At 40.1% G+C, this 19,408-nt stretch overlaps 1 protein-coding gene across 1 annotated transcript; it reads left to right on the top strand.

Annotated features, from left to right (window-relative positions):
• Nucleotides 1–1,663: 1,663 nt before the first annotated feature.
• rragd (ras-related GTP binding D) lies at nt 1,664–19,208 on the top strand. Its single transcript, XM_066690712.1, has 7 exons — nt 1,664–2,100; nt 4,642–4,937; nt 5,575–5,774; nt 7,726–7,840; nt 10,715–10,857; nt 13,499–13,647; nt 16,569–19,208. The coding sequence occupies exons 1-7, from the start codon at nt 1,956–1,958 to the stop codon at nt 16,718–16,720; spliced, it is 1,200 nt and encodes a 399-aa protein (XP_066546809.1). The 5' UTR covers nt 1,664–1,955; the 3' UTR covers nt 16,721–19,208.
• The last annotated feature ends 200 nt before the right edge of the window (nt 19,209–19,408 follow it).

Below are 19,408 nucleotides of genomic sequence, written 5' to 3'. Positions count from 1 at the left end.
AATATAGATTTCTACATTATGTTTATGTCCCTATATTTAACTTCATGACTATTAATATGGAGTTCAGACAATCACATCTCACTGCTTTTTTGCTAGTCTTGCAAACCTTCATACAGTTGTTCTGCCTGACACACGGTATATACACTCACCTAAAGGATTATTAGGAACACCATACTAATACTGTGTTTGACCCCCTTTCGCCTTCAGAACTGCCTTAATTCTACGTGGCATTGATTCAACAAGGTGCTGAGAGCATTCTTTAGAAATGTTGGCCCATATTGATAGGATAGCATCTTGCAGTTGATGGAGATTTGTGGGATGCACATCCAGGGCACGAAGCTCCCGTTCCACCACATCCCAAAGATGCTCTATTGGGTTGAGATCTGGTGACTGTGGGGGCCAGTTTAGTACAGTGAACTCATTGTCATATTCAAGAAACCAACTTGAAATGATTCGACCTTTGTGACATGGTGCATTATCCTGCTGGAAGTAGCCATCAGAGGATGGGTACATGGTGGTCATAAAGGGATGGACATGGTCAGAAACAATGCTCAGGTAGGCCGTGGCATTTAAACGATGCCCAATTGGCACTAAGGGGCCTAAAGTGTGCCAAGAAAACATCCCCCACACCATTACACCACCACCACCAGCCTGCACAGTGGTAACAAGGCATGATGGATCCATGTTCTCATTCTGTTTACGCCAAATTCTGACTCTACCATCTGAATGTCTCAACAGAAATCGAGACTCATCAGACCAGGCAACATTTTTCCAGTCTTCAACTGTCCAATTTTGGTGAGCTTGTGCAAATTGTAGCCTCTTTCTCCTATTTGTAGTGGAGATGAGTGGTACCCGGTGGGGTCTTCTGCTGTTGTAGCCCATCCGCCTCAAGGTTGTACGTGTTGTGGCTTCACAAATGCTTTGCTGCATACCTCGGTTGTAACGAGTGGTTATTTCAGTCAAAGTTGCTCTTCTATCAGCTTGAATCAGTCGGCCCATTCTCCTCTGACCTCTAGCATCAACAAGGCATTTTCGCCCACAGGACTGCCGCATCCTGGATGTTTTTCCCTTTTCACACCATTCTTTGTAAACTCTAGAAATAGTTGTGTGTGAAAATCCCAGTAACTGAGCAGATTGTGAAATACTCAGACCGGCCCATCCTGGCACCAACAACCATGCCACGCTCAAAATTGCTTAAATCACCTTTCTTTCCCATTCAGACATTCAGTTTGGAGTTCAGGAGATTGTCTTGACCAGGACCACACCCCTAAATGCATTGAAGCAACTGCCATGTGATTGATTGGTTAGATAATTGCATTAATGAGAAATTGTACAGGTGTTCCTAATAATCCTTTAGGTGAGTGTATACGTTACTTGAGTCTCTTGTTTTACCTGATATTATGCAAAATAGCGCATCATATACAATAACATTGAATTATTGAATACAATATGATGCCAAAAGCATTGCTAGTTGCAGACAAAGTATCTTCAGATGTGTTACATTGTTGTTTTATTCGGCTTCATCTGACTTGATTTCATGATGTCATGCTGTATTTTAGTGGCGCTCATCGCCCCTCCTCGACCGCACAGAACTACAGCTCCCATCATGCCCCGCAGCCAGCGCCATGGCAACCAGCTAAGCCCCTGCCCGGCTGCTGTGAGGACGGCGCGATACATCCATTTTAATTTAGATTCGGTACGGCGGTACAGCAGTCACAGCAAACTGTCAGGCCGTGTGGAAAGCCATCCTGTTTGAGATGCCAGGACCCCGCGGTAGTGCCGATGTCGGGTGAGGTGTGTGAGCGCTCTTGCTCGGAGCCTCGGAGGCGGACCGGGCCGTGGCTGCTGCGGAGGAAGGGGGGTGAAAGTTCACCATGGCACGGGCATATCAGGTGACAATGTGGAGTAGTGGCTGCACGTCTTTGGTCGCTTGAATTGTTGCAGCCGGACTTACGATGAGCCAAGCGAACACCCGGCATGGCGAGGAAGAGGATGGCGAAGACGAGACCCTGGCGGTGACGTACGACGACGACGACGATGACGATGACGACCTGGACACGTTTACTGACGGAGAGCTGGACAGTGGTGGCGAAGAAGGGGGTACCGCACTTTTCCCACTTTTTGTCTTTACTTTCCTAAGGTCGTGTAAGACGAGATGGCGTGATTCTGCTCTCATTTGTGTTGCTATAAACATACAGACCACTAACGCGGCGCGCTTTTTTCCAAATATATCAATACTGTATCAAATGAAACATAACTAGTCAGAACTTAACTGTAACGGAACACTTTTCCAAACAACCATAAAAACTAGTTTTCGGTAGCAATGTCATATGTTGGTTAGTTATTGCATAAGGCGTGTGAATGTAACGGTGTAGAATAACAACACAAATATTCAGATTTGCTACGTGGACATTGCTATACTGTAACTAACCAAGAAAATAAGGTGTCGCGTTCTTGTAGCGCAGATGTCCGCAGCTCTGCGCAGATCTGCACAATTCCAGCGACCCCGTCTGCGCTACAGGAAGGCGAGCACGGTACTTAAAAGGGCAATCGGGTATTCAACATCAGTCATTTGAACGAAAGTTGTCTTTAAACGAACTTGGTTTTAAATGTATTCCCACGGCTGACTAATCCATGTAGTATTGGCAGAGTTTCTCTAAGAGTGTCAATACAGTAATGTCATTTTGGCATACAGTGAAACAAATCTTTATCTTTTTGCTGCTGCAGAAAAAGCAAACGCAAATACAACACGCATTCCAGTTCCCTCTTTATAGGGATTATCCCAGATTGTGAAAAACTTCAGCAAAAGCTGCTCCAGACATGAGTGCATTGTCACAAGGTTGTCCCTATGAGTTGCACACAGCCTGCCTCTGCTCTGAACAATTTTCTAGCTGCCGTCGGTTTCATCGCCAGCCCACACTGATAACACTGCCTGGAGGTGGGTGTTTTCTTCTGGCAGTTGGAATCTCACTTTATGAATGACATTTGATGGGGCATTCAACACAATAAGTTACACATTGTTAGCATGTAGCCATTGGCAGTTGGCTAAATGAGCTCCGTTCTGACCTTTTCTTTAACCAGGGACACAGAGTTTGAATCATTTGTGGCACTTCATGACTAAATTACCATATGACAGCTTTGCACAAGCCTTATGTTTAACTGAAATCACATGTCACAGGAACATCTCATTGAGTCATGAGGGCCAGATATAGAAATGTGAAAGTAATTTTATGCCAGTGAAGTGCCATACCATGTTCTAAATTATTTCACTCCATTTGATCAAACTGCAGTTTTGATACTACCATTTACATCTGATCAGGGGAGATGAATGCTGTCAGCTGTGCTCCAAAGGGACTTCTGCCCTCATTTCACAATCTACCATTACATTTGGCACTGGAGTGCAGATGAGCACCAAAAATGTAATGGGCGTTTTTTGTGCTCCTCTGATACTCTTTGAGAGAATTTAGTGCGACAGTTCCAGTGGTATCCAAAATAAATGTGATTCAAATTTTATCTTTTAAAACCTTTAACTGTGGTTTAATGCAATTAATGTGCCTTACAAACAGCAGCTCTATACAACATTAAAGGCCTGTGTTAACAAGTCTTGTGATAAAGCAGCATGCCACTTAATAAACACATCACAAGTACAGTATGTAGGTTACTAAATTTGGAGTCTTCTAATTCTGATGGCATATAATTAAACTAGACACATTTTGCTTTTAAAGACAATCTTGTATTCCTTTTTTCTTTTCTTGCAAGGAGAAAAGCCATTGCTATTTTTTCATACACAGGCTGATGAGATTAGATTTTTGCGATATTCTCTAGTTTTGATTGATCTTTGAAATTTATTTTTATATACTTTTTTTTGTAAACAGGTGAATAATTTTAAGAATCATTCTTAAAAAGGATGTGTACACAATACACATCAAGAACCTTTCAGTTCATTTGTGTGCTTTTCCCTAACTAAACACTGGCAATCAATCTCAAGGTTACAGACTGGAAGAAATGTAAAACGCCATTAATGACAGTCTGCTTTTCTCTCTGCCAGTCTGATAAATAAGGTATTGTGTGTCAGGTGCCATCCTGTTCATGTGAACTGGAAATATATTACAGAGGCTGGGTGGATTGATGACGTTTTCTCACGATAGGCACTGACCTGTTTAGGTGTACCCAAATCTCTCCCTCAGGAGTAGATAAAAGTGTTGCTGGATTTTAGCTAGGCTGTAATATATTACAAATCGTAAAAAATAGTGAGATGATATGGTAACATAAGACATACTGGTATCCAGGTCCTGTAAGGTACAAGGTAGGATTTTTTTTTTTAGAATACATAGTATTTCCATAGGTTACTCCAAACTCAATTATTTATTGTAACTCACACATTTTAAGGTGCAGGAATCCTTTATCAGGACAGAACTGGTAGTATGTTTTCTTTCACTGTTTATTGTAGACAAGGACCCTATGTACATGAGAAGTATGAGTTAAATCTAAAACTGCACAAGGTGTTCTCATGCCAGGTTCACACCTGAAACGCAACAAAAACTTGGAAAAAGAGCGGCTTCCACAGAGGGTCCATGCATTGCTGTTCCACGCTCCTCTGTCCCTGCCTGCCTCCTGAGGTGCTGTGTGGTTGTGTTACAGTTCTGGGCATAAGCGATCCCTTCAGCAGTGAAGTGAAGCCACGCATTCTCCTGATGGGCCTGAGGCGCAGCGGGAAGTCCTCCATCCAGAAGGTGGTCTTCCACAAAATGTCCCCCAATGAGACTCTGTTTCTGGAGAGCACTAACAGGATCTGCAGGGAGGACGTGTCCAACAGCTCCTTCGTCAGCTTCCAGATCTGGGATTTCCCCGGGCAGATCGACTTCTTCGACCCCACCTTCGACTACGAGATGATTTTCCGAGGCACAGGGGCACTCATTTTTGTCATCGACTCCCAGGTGAACCCCTGGCTTCTCCTCCATGGTGCTTGCTGGTTCACGTGTATCTAGAGTAGTGCTCTCCAACCCTGGTCCTGGTGATCCCCGATGTGTTACATCTTATAGGCGTCTTTCATTAGTGGCTAAAGCTTATGTTTTTCCCGACCAGTTGATTGGGTCAATCAGTCATTGGTTCAAGTACATTATTAAGAGCTTCTTTGGAATGGAAATCTGAAGACGTTGTGGCTCTTCAGGACCTGGGCTGGACACCGCCTAGAGATTCTGCTCCTTATTTTAACTTCACACTAGACAGAATGATTAGGTATGAATTCCTTACATACATGGGTCTTAACATTCACTTCTGTACAATTACAGTGTTTGCCAGTATTGAACAGGTGCTACTTGTTGTATGTATGTTTTTTTTTTTTTTATATTGTTCGTGGCAATTAGACTGATATATTTTGACTAGTCAGCTGTACGTCTCAATGTTCTTAATGCATGAAGCACCTCTGACTTACTTTGGGCTGAGTTTTCCCACTGTTCTTCAGTGCTGTAAGATACTGATTTTAGCTGGTGGTGTTTTATCAGAAACTACAAATATTCAACAACGATCTTGTCCCCATTTGTCACTGAGATTCTCTTTTTCTCCTGCATACAGGATGACTATGTGGAGGCCCTGAGCAGACTGCATCTCACAGTCACCAGAGCCTACAATGTGAACCCTGACATCAACTTTGAAGTCTTCATTCATAAGGTCGATGGGTTGTCAGACGATCACAAAATTGAAAAGCAAAGGGATATTCATAAGAGAGCCAATGATGACCTAGCAGATGCGGCTTTGGAAAGAATACATTTGAGGTAATTTCAGTTTGTTTTTTAAACTTTTAAACTATTAATGCCAAAACAAAGCTATGCCTTATTATTCATGCTGTGCCAGAGTCTCACTTACCATAATCAAGTCCATTTGTGTCTCATTACACCTGTTTACCGAAGAAGTAAGGTTTAAGAAAGATAGAATTACATTTTTCAGGTAAGGTGAGAAGAGAAAAAGGACCCTGAATGACTAGAAAAAGATTAAACCGGTAATAGAAGGCAGGTGAAATTGTCCTAGTTGAACGAATATATATAGGCTAATGCCAATTCAATTTGAATGTCTTTGTCTTTTTCCTTTCTTGTATAATAGAATTCTGAAAGTAAAGATTATTTATTTATTTATAATTTTTAACAGGTAAATCACATGCACCATGCTGACATCATTTGCCTTACGAATTGGGGAATTTAATTTAGTGGTTCAATATATTATATGTGCATTACATGTTTTTTGTTCTATTGTTGGCACCTTTGTAGGGCTGTCTCCTATGAACGTTAGAACCTTTGGTTTTTTTCTCGTTGATAGAAATTGACTGTTTGAATACTGTAGCATGCCACCTCACCCAATGTAAAGGCGGTGCAGTGGGGAAGAGTGTAGGGAGAGGGGATGAAAGGTGAAGGGAGGCGGAAGAACGAATGAGTGTGTTCAGTCCCCGAGACCTGTGTGTGCTGCACTATTAATACATACAAAGTGATGAGTTGGGTGGTACACTAAACCACACTTCAGATGTCCTTAATTGACTATCTAAATTAAACATTAGATTCGTATACTGCCCATTACTTAGCCTAAATAAAAGTTGGTGGCTATAATTAAGTTTGAAACCATAATAAAAAGCCCCTCAATTGCCACCTGATTATAAATGACTGATAAAAATAATAAATAAATAAAAAAATAACAATCTGAAAGAGCACTAGCCCACATTTGCCAGATGTCCGTGGAATACTCTGCGTCATTCTGCATTTATTTTTCTTTACAGCAAAGTGTTGTGTAATAATGGAACATACATTTGCAGTTTAGATTTTTTTTGCTAAATGCACAGAAGACCCTGTGGGGGAAAACTATAGAAATCCTATCCTGCCTTTGTACTTGGTGTGCTGTTACTCCTCACTTGGTTATCAGCAGCTTACATTCCTTTCTTGCAACGTATTAACTGCAAATTACCTTCTAATGCAATTGGCAATGTAGAGGTTAATGATTATTATTAATGAGTAATGATTATAATATTGATAAAGATGGGAAGGCTTAGTTTAGAATTCCAATGAAGTCACTGCTAGTTATTAGAAATGACCATTCAGACACTGTAAAATGTTAAGGCCCCTTGGGTGTATGTCCCAGAGGGGGTATAAAAGATTTGTTCTGTCTCAAAACGTTTGGGGAACAGTGTCATGCAAGCCTAAAATCCTTTGAGCTCTGTGTTGCACTGTTCCTCCCGTGCACGTAATAAATTCTGACTAGAACTCACGACTCCAAAACTTTCTTCCACCACAACCCCCAGAAAGCTTAATGTTAATTTGCAACTGAAAATTAGAATATCACGGAGGAACAAGCATTTTCCGGGATCATTTAACCAACGTAGATTTAAATTGTTATGCTTAATCGGTCAATTGCATAGAACTGAAGCAGTGGACTGGAGATGATCCAGTGTTCTCTCCACACAGCTCCAGTGTAGTGTAGTGTATAGCTCCACTCTAACTCGGCAAATTCGTTGCAATTGACCCACTGGTCATACAGTTTATTATGAGTAAGATGCCTTTACTGGAAGGTTAACATGTTTCATGCAAGTAAAATCAATATATATATATATATATATATATATATATATTTTTTTTTTTTTTAAAAGAGGAGGCTGTTCATTCAAATCTTTGTGAATAACCTTTTGGGTTTGTTTGCTTGGAGTAACATGTTGTTAAATCTAATCTGATATCTTTCTGCCTACAGCTTCTACTTGACAAGCATTTATGATCACTCCATATTTGAGGCCTTCAGCAAAGTTGTGCAGAAACTCATCCCACAGCTTCCTACTCTGGAGAATCTGCTCAACATTTTTATCTCTGTAAGTATTACATGTCCCAGGCCAGCACTGCATGGAATGGCACTGCACATCTCCTGAACTTTACTGAGAAATTTGACCCTTCAAATGAGATTAAACACTTATGGGCAAACAATCGCTGAAGAAGTATCGGGTTGCAGGTAGTTATCAGCGCATTATCCAATAGGATATGTGTGACATATGAACCCCCTAAACTTCTGTAGATGGATTTATTTATTTTAATTTGGATAATCTTTTTCTTGTAAAGAAAGTGCTCAGCTAGCAGTCTAATTCCTTTCACGAAAGTAAATATAATTTGTCAAGCTAAATACACCTTACTGGTATATTCACAGGTGGATCATGAATACATGACCGTCCTGCAATGCTTACGGAGTCTAATGGACACTCGGCTGTTTTGTACTGATCTGATTGTCATGATTTTAGTGTTTGTGATTGTCATAAAATATGTTCACATTGTAAGGAAATCAGGGGTTTCCAGCAAGTGTCATTTTCATGTTTGTATGTGAAGTAAGATTTATTTTGATTCTCTAACCATCTCAGTTGGCTACTTCCATGGAAGTGTATTTTTCTGATTGTATTTCAGCAGGTGAAAGGAGGTTTTTAAATTTGTTTCTGAAAATCTGTCTCTGAAGTGTTCAGAGGGTTTTGAAAGTTAGCTGCAGATGTGATACAGTATCTAAATATACCATAATAGTATAATTAGAAAGCTTCATCTTGTGCTGATGTTCATTGCCTTGCATAGCTGGGATTCTCGTGGCAGATGGCAGTGCATTGCTGCCCAAGAGGTTGTAGTAAAGATACACTAAAGGGGTCATCTGACTTTCTAGTATCTCTGAGATTCGAGATTCAGTTTCCGCTTGGGTTTGCATCTTAATGTTTCCATGCGTCTCAAAGTGTGATGGGTATTATTACACATTTTAACACCGGTAAGCCAGACCGAGTTGAATTTAGGATTCTGAGGTGTGTGTTGTGGTCTTTCTGAAACAAAAATCTCTGAGTTGCTGTTTGTGTGATCATTGTTGTCCCCTTTCTGTTAAAAAAGGGAAAAGAAATTGCTTTGTTTTTGGTTAAAATAATGTTCCTTACCCTTGATTATAGCGACAGTGTAGAAAGTTTGTGTCTTGTGTGGATTGGAAGGTAATATATGGTTTACAGCAACCCTGGAGAGTTAATCTTTAATGCAAGTTGCATTGTAGCTTAGTATAGAAGGTGGATTAATGTAGTGAACTAATACAGATACAGATACTCACAACAGTAACCCGTGCAAAGCAGTGTGCCATTCAGACAGCAGGTGGCAGCACAATCGGAGAAGGAAAGCCCTGGGTTCCCTGTCAGGAAATCATGATTCTGTAGAGTGCAGTCTGTGTGGATCTTCCTTACATAATCTTTAAACCACGCCGACAAGAGATTGTACAACTTGAAAGCATATGTTGTTATGTGGCAGATTAAAACCGTACAGTGATATCTCTGCACCATCCATCCTTAAAATTAAATTAAGCTCTGATCTCTGAGTTTGGGTCAGAGCAGTCTTAATGATAATTTGAAATTCCCTAAAGTGCAGTGTCTTTTAATGTCATCGGATAAATACGAAAACACATGTATTGCTGTAGGTTGGGACTGTAGCTGGGAAAACATGGGAGTGAAATACTCTGCAGATTCTATTTGCATTACCGAATTGACTATGATGTAATTTACTCTAACTATATTGCAGTAACCCCTTCCACCACAAGGCATATGATTGAATTGCATTGTTTTTGTGAAGCAGTTACTGAGTTACACAACATTAAGTGAGAACTAGGTTTTTGATTGACACGGGTCAATTTTAAGTTTAACTGAATCACATACATTTTTATGTTTCACTAGAAATTCCATACATTTTAGTAGTTAACACATTGCTTTTGATGTATTTGAATATGTGGTATATACTTGAATATATCTGAATTATATATTAAATAATTGAATATTAGGTAATGACATGCTGATCACTCGGTCAGTTAACCCTCTTTTGTAACCAACACAATCCTATCAGATTCTCTACATGGGATGGGGTCTCACTACATTGTTGTGAGTTTAAATATTTTTAGTAGATCTTTCAAACTTGACTTCCATCAGCTTTGCTTGATTGGATCTGTTTTTGTGTTTTTTGTGTTATATTCTTTGAAAGCTGTGCACGTTCTGTAATTATTTAACAATTGTTTAGTACAGCACAATCACCTTGGCATTACAGTGCAGAAAGGACAGACTTTTCACTATAAGCCATTGTATTACATTGCTAGGTTTCCGGACCTAATTGAAACTTTCTATTGTCAAAATATCTAATTTTCGTGGTGCCATTGAATTTTAGAAAATTAATATATGAAATAAAATATATGAAAAAAACTATGTATATGAGGACAAGCTCAGGTCTCTCATAAGTAAATCACAGTTTCTAATGGGGTGGGAGGGTGCGAGGGGTTGGTGTGCTGCCAAAGACTGATAGATATAGTTGTTTCTTTGGCTTGAAAAGGGTGGGAAACTGCTGTGTGGCATGCACCCAGTCACACTATCTTGCAAACATTTTTGTACCACTGCTGTGAGGCCAACAAACCTGAATTTCCTACAGCTTGAGCTAGATTCAGCATCAGATGTGCAGATGTTAAAGGCTTTTAAGTGCATTAAGCATATATGCCACTTAACTGTAGTTTTACATTTAAAAGATAGGGTCACAATATGTGAAGAAGAGCCACTGCCATGTTCATGTACTGCATCACAAAACCAGAATTAAGACAATAAAGCCAGTTTTAGGTCAATAAGAGGACCTATAATAAAATAATAAATGTTGCTTCAAATGTATGCATTTCATTAACGTCTGTTTTGTGTGGTTTTTGTTCATTACAGAATTCTGGCATTGAAAAAGCGTTTCTTTTTGATGTCGTCAGTAAGATCTACATCGCCACAGACAGCACCCCTGTGGACATGCAGACCTACGAGTTGTGCTGTGACATGATCGACGTGGTCATAGACATCTCTTGCATATATGGGTGAGTTAAACGCTAACTTTATTGTTTGGCCCCCTCGTGAACCATGACGCAGAGCACTCTGTAGCTTCCACTACAATTATTGTGATTATGGTTCTTGAAAAATGTGGTGCGGAGATCAAATCTATTAAGATACAATATTACAGCAGGAAATGGAAATCTGATTAAATTAGGGTTGTGAAATTTTGGATCACAACACTCAAGCAGGCAGGGGTCTGAGTGGGAACTTTGTTTTTAATTTGCAACTATTTTTAACTTGAATATTAATTTCACCATGGGCTGGGCCAGTGTCTGTCTCCACTGATAAGTTACAAAAGTAAACCAAAAATGTAATCAGATGATGAATGATGATGAAACTCTGTTTATTCTGTGTGAGACCTTTAACCTTTGACTGACTGCAAAAAGGTGAGAAAAAAAGAAAGCTTGCATTGACTTTAATGAAAGATGTATTTGTAAGGTCATAGTCAGATCTGCCAGTATGTGCACTTCTGAGATGCATCTTGCACATGACAACTTTGAGATTAATACTTTCTATTTAAAAAAAATGTGTTTTGGATTATGTAATTATAGGAGATATTTGTATTACATTTTTTCTACCGGAGAAGGCGTTTTGCTGTTATCTCATGCTTAAAATGAAGACCGGCATGGGGCAGTTCCGGGATGATAACTCCAGGGCTGTTCCTGGAATGACTGTGGGCACACAGCTGTCCAGTGGCAAAGGTCACAAGAGCAGATGGGATGGTTTGGATATCAACATCACCTAGGATAGGATAGGAAATTGAATGTTGAAGTGACTAAATCATTCCAGACTGTAACCCACAAAAAAACAGACAAACCGAAAACACTGAAGGTGTAAATCAGAATAAAAACATCCTGCATACATTCTACATGCATAGTTTCTAACTGGTAAGAATATCTCTAGGCCACAGCTGAAGCGTGAGTAAAATGGTAAAATCAGTTCTTGGGCGGAACTTGAGCAGTTGGTAACTGTGTATTCTCATTCGATAGTTAAAGACAAGTTATAAAATATTACCTCTGATGTCTAACGGGTCCCTCTATAGTACCAGTATAGGGGGGTTGTCCCTGTGTAACATTGCCACAGACAACCTGCCATAATAATCCCTTTAATTTGTTTGCAATGTTTCCCACTCCTCAACTACATTAATGTTTGATAGAGTATCAGAAATTGGTGAAATGTCACTTCTTTGGGCTTTTACTGAACCAGTGGACAATAAGGCAAGTGTTTTTTGTTTGATATGGACAGTAAAAGGAATGTTCAGATATATATATATTTTTTGGTTGGGTCCAGGATTGCTTTTTGCAGAATAACATTGTCCACTTACAGAGATTCAGCGACTTTCTTACAGAAGTGCCATCATAGAACAGCTTTTGATTTGCTTTTTTTTTTTTCGCCAAATGAGAATAATAGTGCCATTTCAATGTTTTTTTACCCCTTCAATGAAATGCCTGCTAGCTGTAAACAACAGTGCTGAAGCATCTGTTAATGTTGCCCAAATGTTGTGTCTGTGACAGTTAATCTACCCCAGAACAAAACTGATACTGTTCTCGCACATGGTAACAACTCTCTATGTTTCTCCTTTTAATCTAATTAGCCAACAAAAAACGTGAGGGACATCACCATTAATGATATTAAATGCAGAATTATATTACAATATAATTGCAGTACAAAGTAAAATAAATAATACAGACAGCTAAAAATTGAATTTAACCCATGTGCACAAAATGAGAATGGAGCAGAGAAAATAGTCTTTTTTTTTTTTTTTTAATAAAATTAAGGTTTGGCATAATTGCTGCCTTTACTGTAGTGTGAGGAGTTATTATAGGATGACAGTGTGTGGAAACATGTATTTGTTAAAAGCGACAAGAGATAGCAGGGTAACGTGGAAAACATGTCAGCGATTCCATTGTAATTTGAGCTATCTCTCAATGTTATTGTCATCTTAATTTTCATCTAAGACCCTCTTTGATATGATTATGGCCCTGAAGGTTTCATAGTGGAATTAGAATTACCTACATTATGATCAAATATCTAAAATAATGTAAATGGAACGGTTAGTCTAATTAATTATATGGGTTACAACAATACCATTATCGTCTCACATTTGAAGAGCAAAAGTGGTAATTGGTAGTGAAGTAATTTCTGAAATAAAACCTGGGTTGCATCAATCCTGTAAAGTTATGTCCCTATACCTGTCTGCTGCATTTGGCCCAAAGTCATGCAAATCAAGGGCGGACATAATTAACTTGGGGGTATTTAATTAACCTGTCCTAACCCAGGTATTGCCATGGTTGGAATCGCCGTGATTGAAAACTGCAGTCACCTTTTCTCAGGCTGCCATGAATGTGCGGATCTCTCACTGAACAGAGTGATAACTCCACACTCTGGTCTTTCTTCATAGATGCACAACAGTTGGGTTTAATAAAATATTTGTTCCTGAAAACTAATGAACCAACTGCTTCCCATTTTATGATAGTGTGTGGGCAGCTTCAAGGGAACCATTCCCCTGATTGATTGCTCATCAGATTATTTTATGCTTGACAAAAAGACCTTACATAATGGTGTATTTACAGCTGCAAAAGTGCGTCAGCACCTGCAAGATTGTTGATCGGTTTCCATTTTCAGTTTGCCAGCGGATGAAGGGGGAACCCCATATGACAAGGAGTCGATGGCGATCATCAGACTGAACAACACCACTGTCATGTACCTGAAAGAGGTCACCAAATTCCTGGCACTGGTGTGTTTTCTCAGAGAGGAGAGCTTTGAGAGGAAAGGTGAGATCCTCCCCATGCTTTTAAAGCTGGGCATAACTTAATTTATTTAAAGCCACCACCCAGGACACTGGCAAAATAAGCAGATATAACTGAAAAGTACATTTGTTAAATATTGTAAACTCTGTAAAATTGGGAGAGAATGTGTGACACCTCCTACCAGGAGCTGGTCTTGTAAAATGAGTTTTCTGCTTTGTCCCAAAGAGGAAATATGTCCTCAGGGTCAATTTGATGAGGTGGACAAACACATTCCAGGACAGTGTCACAACAATGTTTGTGCAGTGGGTATTTATTATAATGTCCTGTCCCACTCTGGGAATAGCAGAGCAGTGATCCTGTGAGATGCTGTGTTCAGACGTGTCTGAGTCCCTGTCGTGGGACAGTGCCCTGTGTGATGCAAGAGTAGCTTCTGTCTGGTCTTCATGGGGAAAATCTGAGACGAGTCCATACTTGCCTGTGCCAAGAGTTGCTCAAATAATTTGGTCCACAACCCCCTCAATCACCCCTTACCCCAACAAATTATTTGATTTCTTTAAATATACATAACATGATTGTGGGTCTGTACAAAAGTAATCAGGATTGTAGAAAAGCTCATTTTAAAAATACAGAATTAAATTGGCATGCTTGAAATACACCATCTCCCCCCAGCATGTGGTTTGGCAGGGTTGGTAGTGGACAGCTGGCAGTTTTTATTCATTTGGGGAGACGAGGTTGACGAGCAGTCCCCTGGGCTCCTGACATTTACATTAAATTAATAAGAGCCACAGAGCTTTGCTCATAATCCTGTTTCAGGCATGGGATATTTTCCTCTCATGAAAACCACTAGGAGGAACCCATCACTCCTTTTATTCAATCCTTTGCTGGACTCATATAAGAAGGGTTCTGTGTGTCTTATGTCTCATGTCGCAAGACACAATATATATGTTCTTTTATTTGTATAACTCATTGGAGTAGGGGCCTTTCACCAGTGATCAATGTTTTCGTATTGTACTGCAGTTACCTGTGATGAAAGGGAAACTGTGAGACTTAATGTTTATACATTTACTTTTTATTACAAGAGTTTTCAAAATATTTGTACTTGTGCACTATGTACACTGTTATGTGTTTAGGTTTTTATTTATGGAAATTCTTAAAATTCCAAAGCTATGTACACTGTTCAAAAAAATTAAGGGAACACTTAAATCACACATTGGATCTCGATGAACGAAATATATTAAAGATCAAAATCCTTACTGTACATTGTGTAATTCATTGAGAACAAAATGACATAACGGTCAATGGAAACCAAAATCACCAGCTGATTGAGGGCTGGATTCAAACTCACACCGAAAATCAAAGTAAACAGTTGAAATCACAGGCTGTTCCAACTTCCGTGAATTGCATCACGGCAACTCATATAATGTGACTCAGTAATGTGTATGGCCCCCATGTGCCTGTATGCACTCCGGACAACGTCTGGGCATGCTCCTGATGAGATGGCGGATGGTGTCCTGGGGGATCTCCTCCCAGACCTGGATCAGTACATCAGTCTGTGGCGCTACTTGGCGGTGTCGGATGCACCAACACAACGTCCCAAAGGTTCTCAATTGGATTCAGGTCTGGGGAGCGTGAGGGCCACTCAATGGCATCAATGCCTTCATGATCCAGGAACTACCTACACACTGGCCACATGAGAACGGGCATTGTCCTGCACCAGGCGGAACCCAGTGCCCACTGCACCAGCGTAGTGTCTGACGATGGGTCTGAGGATTTCATCCCGGTACCTAACAGCAGTCAGGGTACCGTTGGCTAGCACGTGGAGGTCTGTGCGACCCTTCAAGGATATGCCTCCCCAGACCATCACTGACCCACCGCCAAACCAGTCATGCTGGATGATGTTGCAGGCAGCATAACGTTCTGTCATGTGTGCTCAGTGTGAACCTGCTCTCATCTGTGAAGAGAATGGGGTGCCAATGGCGGACCTGCCAATTCTGGTGTTCTCTGGCGCATGCCAGTCGAGCTGCACAGTGCTGGGCTGTGAGCACAGGTCCCACTAGAGGACGTGGAGCCCTCATGCCACCCTCATGGAGTCTGTTTCTGACAGTTTAGTTTGAAGTATGCACACCAGTAGCCCGCTGGAGGTCATTTTGTAGGGCTCTGGCAGTGCTCCTCCTGTTCCTCCACGCACAAAGGAGCAGATACCGGTCCTGCTGCTGGGTTGATGCCCTTCTACGGCCCTGTCCAGCTCTCCTCGTGTAACGGCCCGTCTCTTGGTTTCTCCTCTATGCTCTTGAGACTGTACTGGGAGACACGGCAAACCTTCTTGCGACGGCACGTATGGATGTGCCATCCTGGAGGAGCTGGACTACCTGTGCTACCTGAATGGGCTGCAGGTACCGCCTCATGCTACCAGTAGTGACAAGGACAAAACTAGAGAAGAATCAGTCAGGAAGGATAAGGAGAGAGCAAATGTCTGTGGCCACCACCTGCAAAACCATTCCCTTTTTGGGGATTGTCTTGCTGTTGCCTCTCCAGTGCACCTGTTGTCACTTTCATTTGCACCAAAACAGGTGACATTGATTCGCAATCGCTTAGGCTTCCTAACTGGACAGATTGGTATCCCTGAAGTTCAATTGACTTGGTGTTATACTGTGATGATTACGTGTTCCCTTATTTTTTTTGAGCAGTGTATTTGTTGAGGTCATTTGCAGTCTTGGACAATAAATGAGTCTGAGCAAAGTGTCTAATTTGTTTCCAAACAGCATCTAATTGGTACCACAGAGAATATTTGGATGCATTTCAGGGGAGGTGGTGCACACACACTATAATACCTGCAGGAAAAAACAAAAGCCTTTGAGGTTAGAGTTCATGCTCACGTAGAGTGTACCAAAGATGGGGACTCCACCTAAACTGATATCTCCTTTTGATGTGTTTATTTCACGCAGGATTGATAGACTATAACTTCCACTGCTTCCGCAAAGCCATTCAGGAGGTGTTTGAGGTGCGGATGAAGGTGCTGCGATCCCGGAAGTTGCTGAGTCAGAGGAGGAGGAGTAAACAGGCCACTCCCAATGGGACTCCAGGGATCCCACACTGAGGACCCTGCACTGGGGACCCTGCATGACACTATTGCACAACCATCATCGGCCCTCACACTAGATGTGTGCTGGGCCCTGTAACACTGAAAGCAGAGCCACAATGCTTTAGTTGCTGGAGCTCTATCACACCCTGAGGGTGCAGCCTTACAGTTCCTTCATTCTTCTTTCTCAGATAAGCGATCAGCACTACGTACGAAACTTAAAGCTGCTATTGGAGATTCATGAAGCCTTTTATGCAACAAATGCAAAAGAAAACCGAATTAAAGAAAAACAACGTGATTTTATTAAAATAAATGTATTTTAGTTGTGAAGACAAACCCTGAATTATTTAATGTAAAGAAAATTAAATGTACGTTTGATGGGTCCCATCGTGCCCATGATCTTGTTACATCCGTACAGTGATAAACCTGCCTGGTTGGGAGACCTGGTCTTGTAGTAGAGGGTCTTTTCATGGAAGCGGGTGGAGCTGTGTGATTCGAATCCCAGGTGGGGAAGCTCCGCCCTGCCCACGCTACATACACCACTGTCTTCCACACAAATACTGAAAATCTACAGGAATGGCATTAAATATAGCTGTTTACCACGAGTTTGCCACTAATTACCTAATCTAGTCCAATACGTTCCATTTACCATTTATAGATCCATTGATAAACATGATTGTTTATTTTGTACAGTTTAAAAATACTTCTCATCATCTTAAATTAATAGGGAAGGTTTTGAAAAAGAAAAAGGGATTTAGGAAGAGCTATTGTTTAATATGGATCACATCTGTTATACTTATATTAGGAAAAGAAAACAATACCACAATTTCTTACATGCTGCATTTCCCATGGTTTATAGGGTATATTGATTTATATAGATAGAAATTAAGGATTTTAATATACATTTGATTAACACTGTTGGCACTGGCCATCCCTGGAGCCCAAACCTTTAATCACAGCATTGTTGCTTAACCCTTCAGTACATATAGATATTAAGACTCACTGAATGTTTAATTTACTGTTGAGTTCCAGAAAAGATGTATTGAAACTGAAACCGGTAAAGACTTATATTTTTGTCTCTTGAAAAGTCTGTGCTTTTTTGATGGCAGATTGTCATATTCTAATGTAATGAATACCACATGCTGATTGAGTAACCTTTTTAAAATTAAAAACCAAACCCAGCCATATTAGATGAGCAGGTCTTTTCTGAATTCTGCAATAGAGAGAGACGTGACCTGAGTAAACAGAAGCAAAAAACAGTAAACAAAAAAATCTGTCTGTTAGCTGTAAGAAACACTACAGTGTGGGGCCAACTGATACCTCAGTCTTTAGATAATACTGCCACAAATAGGATCTTGAGCAAACTGGTGGACCTGAAATCAGTAGCATATTTAGCCATTAGAGCATGATGAAATATTGATTGAATGACAACTTTTAAAATAACCTTTTAAAGAAGAGAAGCATAGAAGTCTGAAATCAAAATCTGCTGCAAGGGGAGCAGAACACCCAGGTGTCCAGGAGAACCAAGAGATATTATCCCCATGACATGGAACAGCAACAAGACACTCCTACATACAATGTCTCCTCCTTTCTGAATCACTGTGCTTTTGATAACTTTCAGCTTTTTAAGAGTTTTCAGAAAGTAGTGGTCCATGGACAAAGCACCATTTGGCACAGGAACTATAACTGAACTATCTACATCTAAGTCACAACTGTGTATGATGCTCTCTGCCTGGCATGGGGGGATGCAGTGTGAACAACTGAAAGGTCAACACTAATGGTCTTCACAGGACCGCTTTGACTCTTTGTTAGTCTCTCAAAGTGTGAGGTGTTGTTATTTTACTGAGTTGATACCACCTTTGCAGCATATAGATGGAAAGAAAGTCAGAGCAAGTCTATTTACTGGACCCCACTGAACATGTGTAGACTATGCTAAATCAGTCCCAGGATTCCTTCATGTAGATTGTGTTTATTCTGGAACATCAGCACTGGCGAAATAATAGGCTGTAATCCCACAGACCATATTTTTGTGACCCCATTTGTCTTGACCCTTCTATGTTTCCTTCTAACCCAAGTGTCTATTTACTAGTCAGGTCTCTCTACATATTTATATGTAGCTTACTTCAACACATAAAAAATGAACTGAGGCTATACAACTTTTATATTCCACTGTTTACAGAATCAAAGTACTTTCTTGTCTTTATTTTAAACTGTATTACATGCTAATCAATCATAATGGAAAACTCATCTAAGAATATATATAATGCTTCATTGAGATATTTTTGGATTTATTCCCTATAAAAATACTGATTCTAAATCGGTTTATTGTTTATTCTACGCAAATTATACAATATTGATGTTTGTCCCTTCCTCTTTGATTTGCATTGCTGGTTGCATTGACGCACTATGCTGTTCTCTTTGTTTTATCACGTCCATTACTAATCCACTGTATGTATGTATTTATTTATTTATTTTGTTCAAGTAAAATAAGAGTTATTTAATTAAACGTATGAGGCTGCTTTGATTGAATGAATGCATGTATACAATGAATGAAAGGAGGTAAACCATTGTATATATTTACTGTCTTATCCACAAGATCATGTATGGGATATGATGAAGACACCTGCCAGCAAAAAAAGAAAAAGAAAAAACATTTAAGTATATATCATTATAAAATAGTTTATCTATTAGGATTATGGAAGTATG

This window comes from Amia ocellicauda, chromosome 1, assembly GCF_036373705.1.
Source record: "Amia ocellicauda isolate fAmiCal2 chromosome 1, fAmiCal2.hap1, whole genome shotgun sequence".
Taxonomy (NCBI): domain Eukaryota; kingdom Metazoa; phylum Chordata; class Actinopteri; order Amiiformes; family Amiidae; genus Amia; species Amia ocellicauda.
The sequence above is the reverse complement of the archived record's forward strand: the minus strand, read 5'-3'. Positions and strand labels throughout refer to the sequence as shown.

Coding starts and splice junctions, on each gene's coding strand:
- rragd (XM_066690712.1), top strand. CDS start 1,956: ATGAGCCAAGCGAACACCCGGCATGGCGAGGAAGAGGATGGCGAAGAC. Junction 2,101..4,641: donor CAGTGGTGGCGAAGAAGGGG/GTACCGCACTTT, acceptor GTTGTGTTACAG/TTCTGGGCATAAGCGATCCC. Junction 4,938..5,574: donor TTTTTGTCATCGACTCCCAG/GTGAACCCCTGG, acceptor TCCTGCATACAG/GATGACTATGTGGAGGCCCT.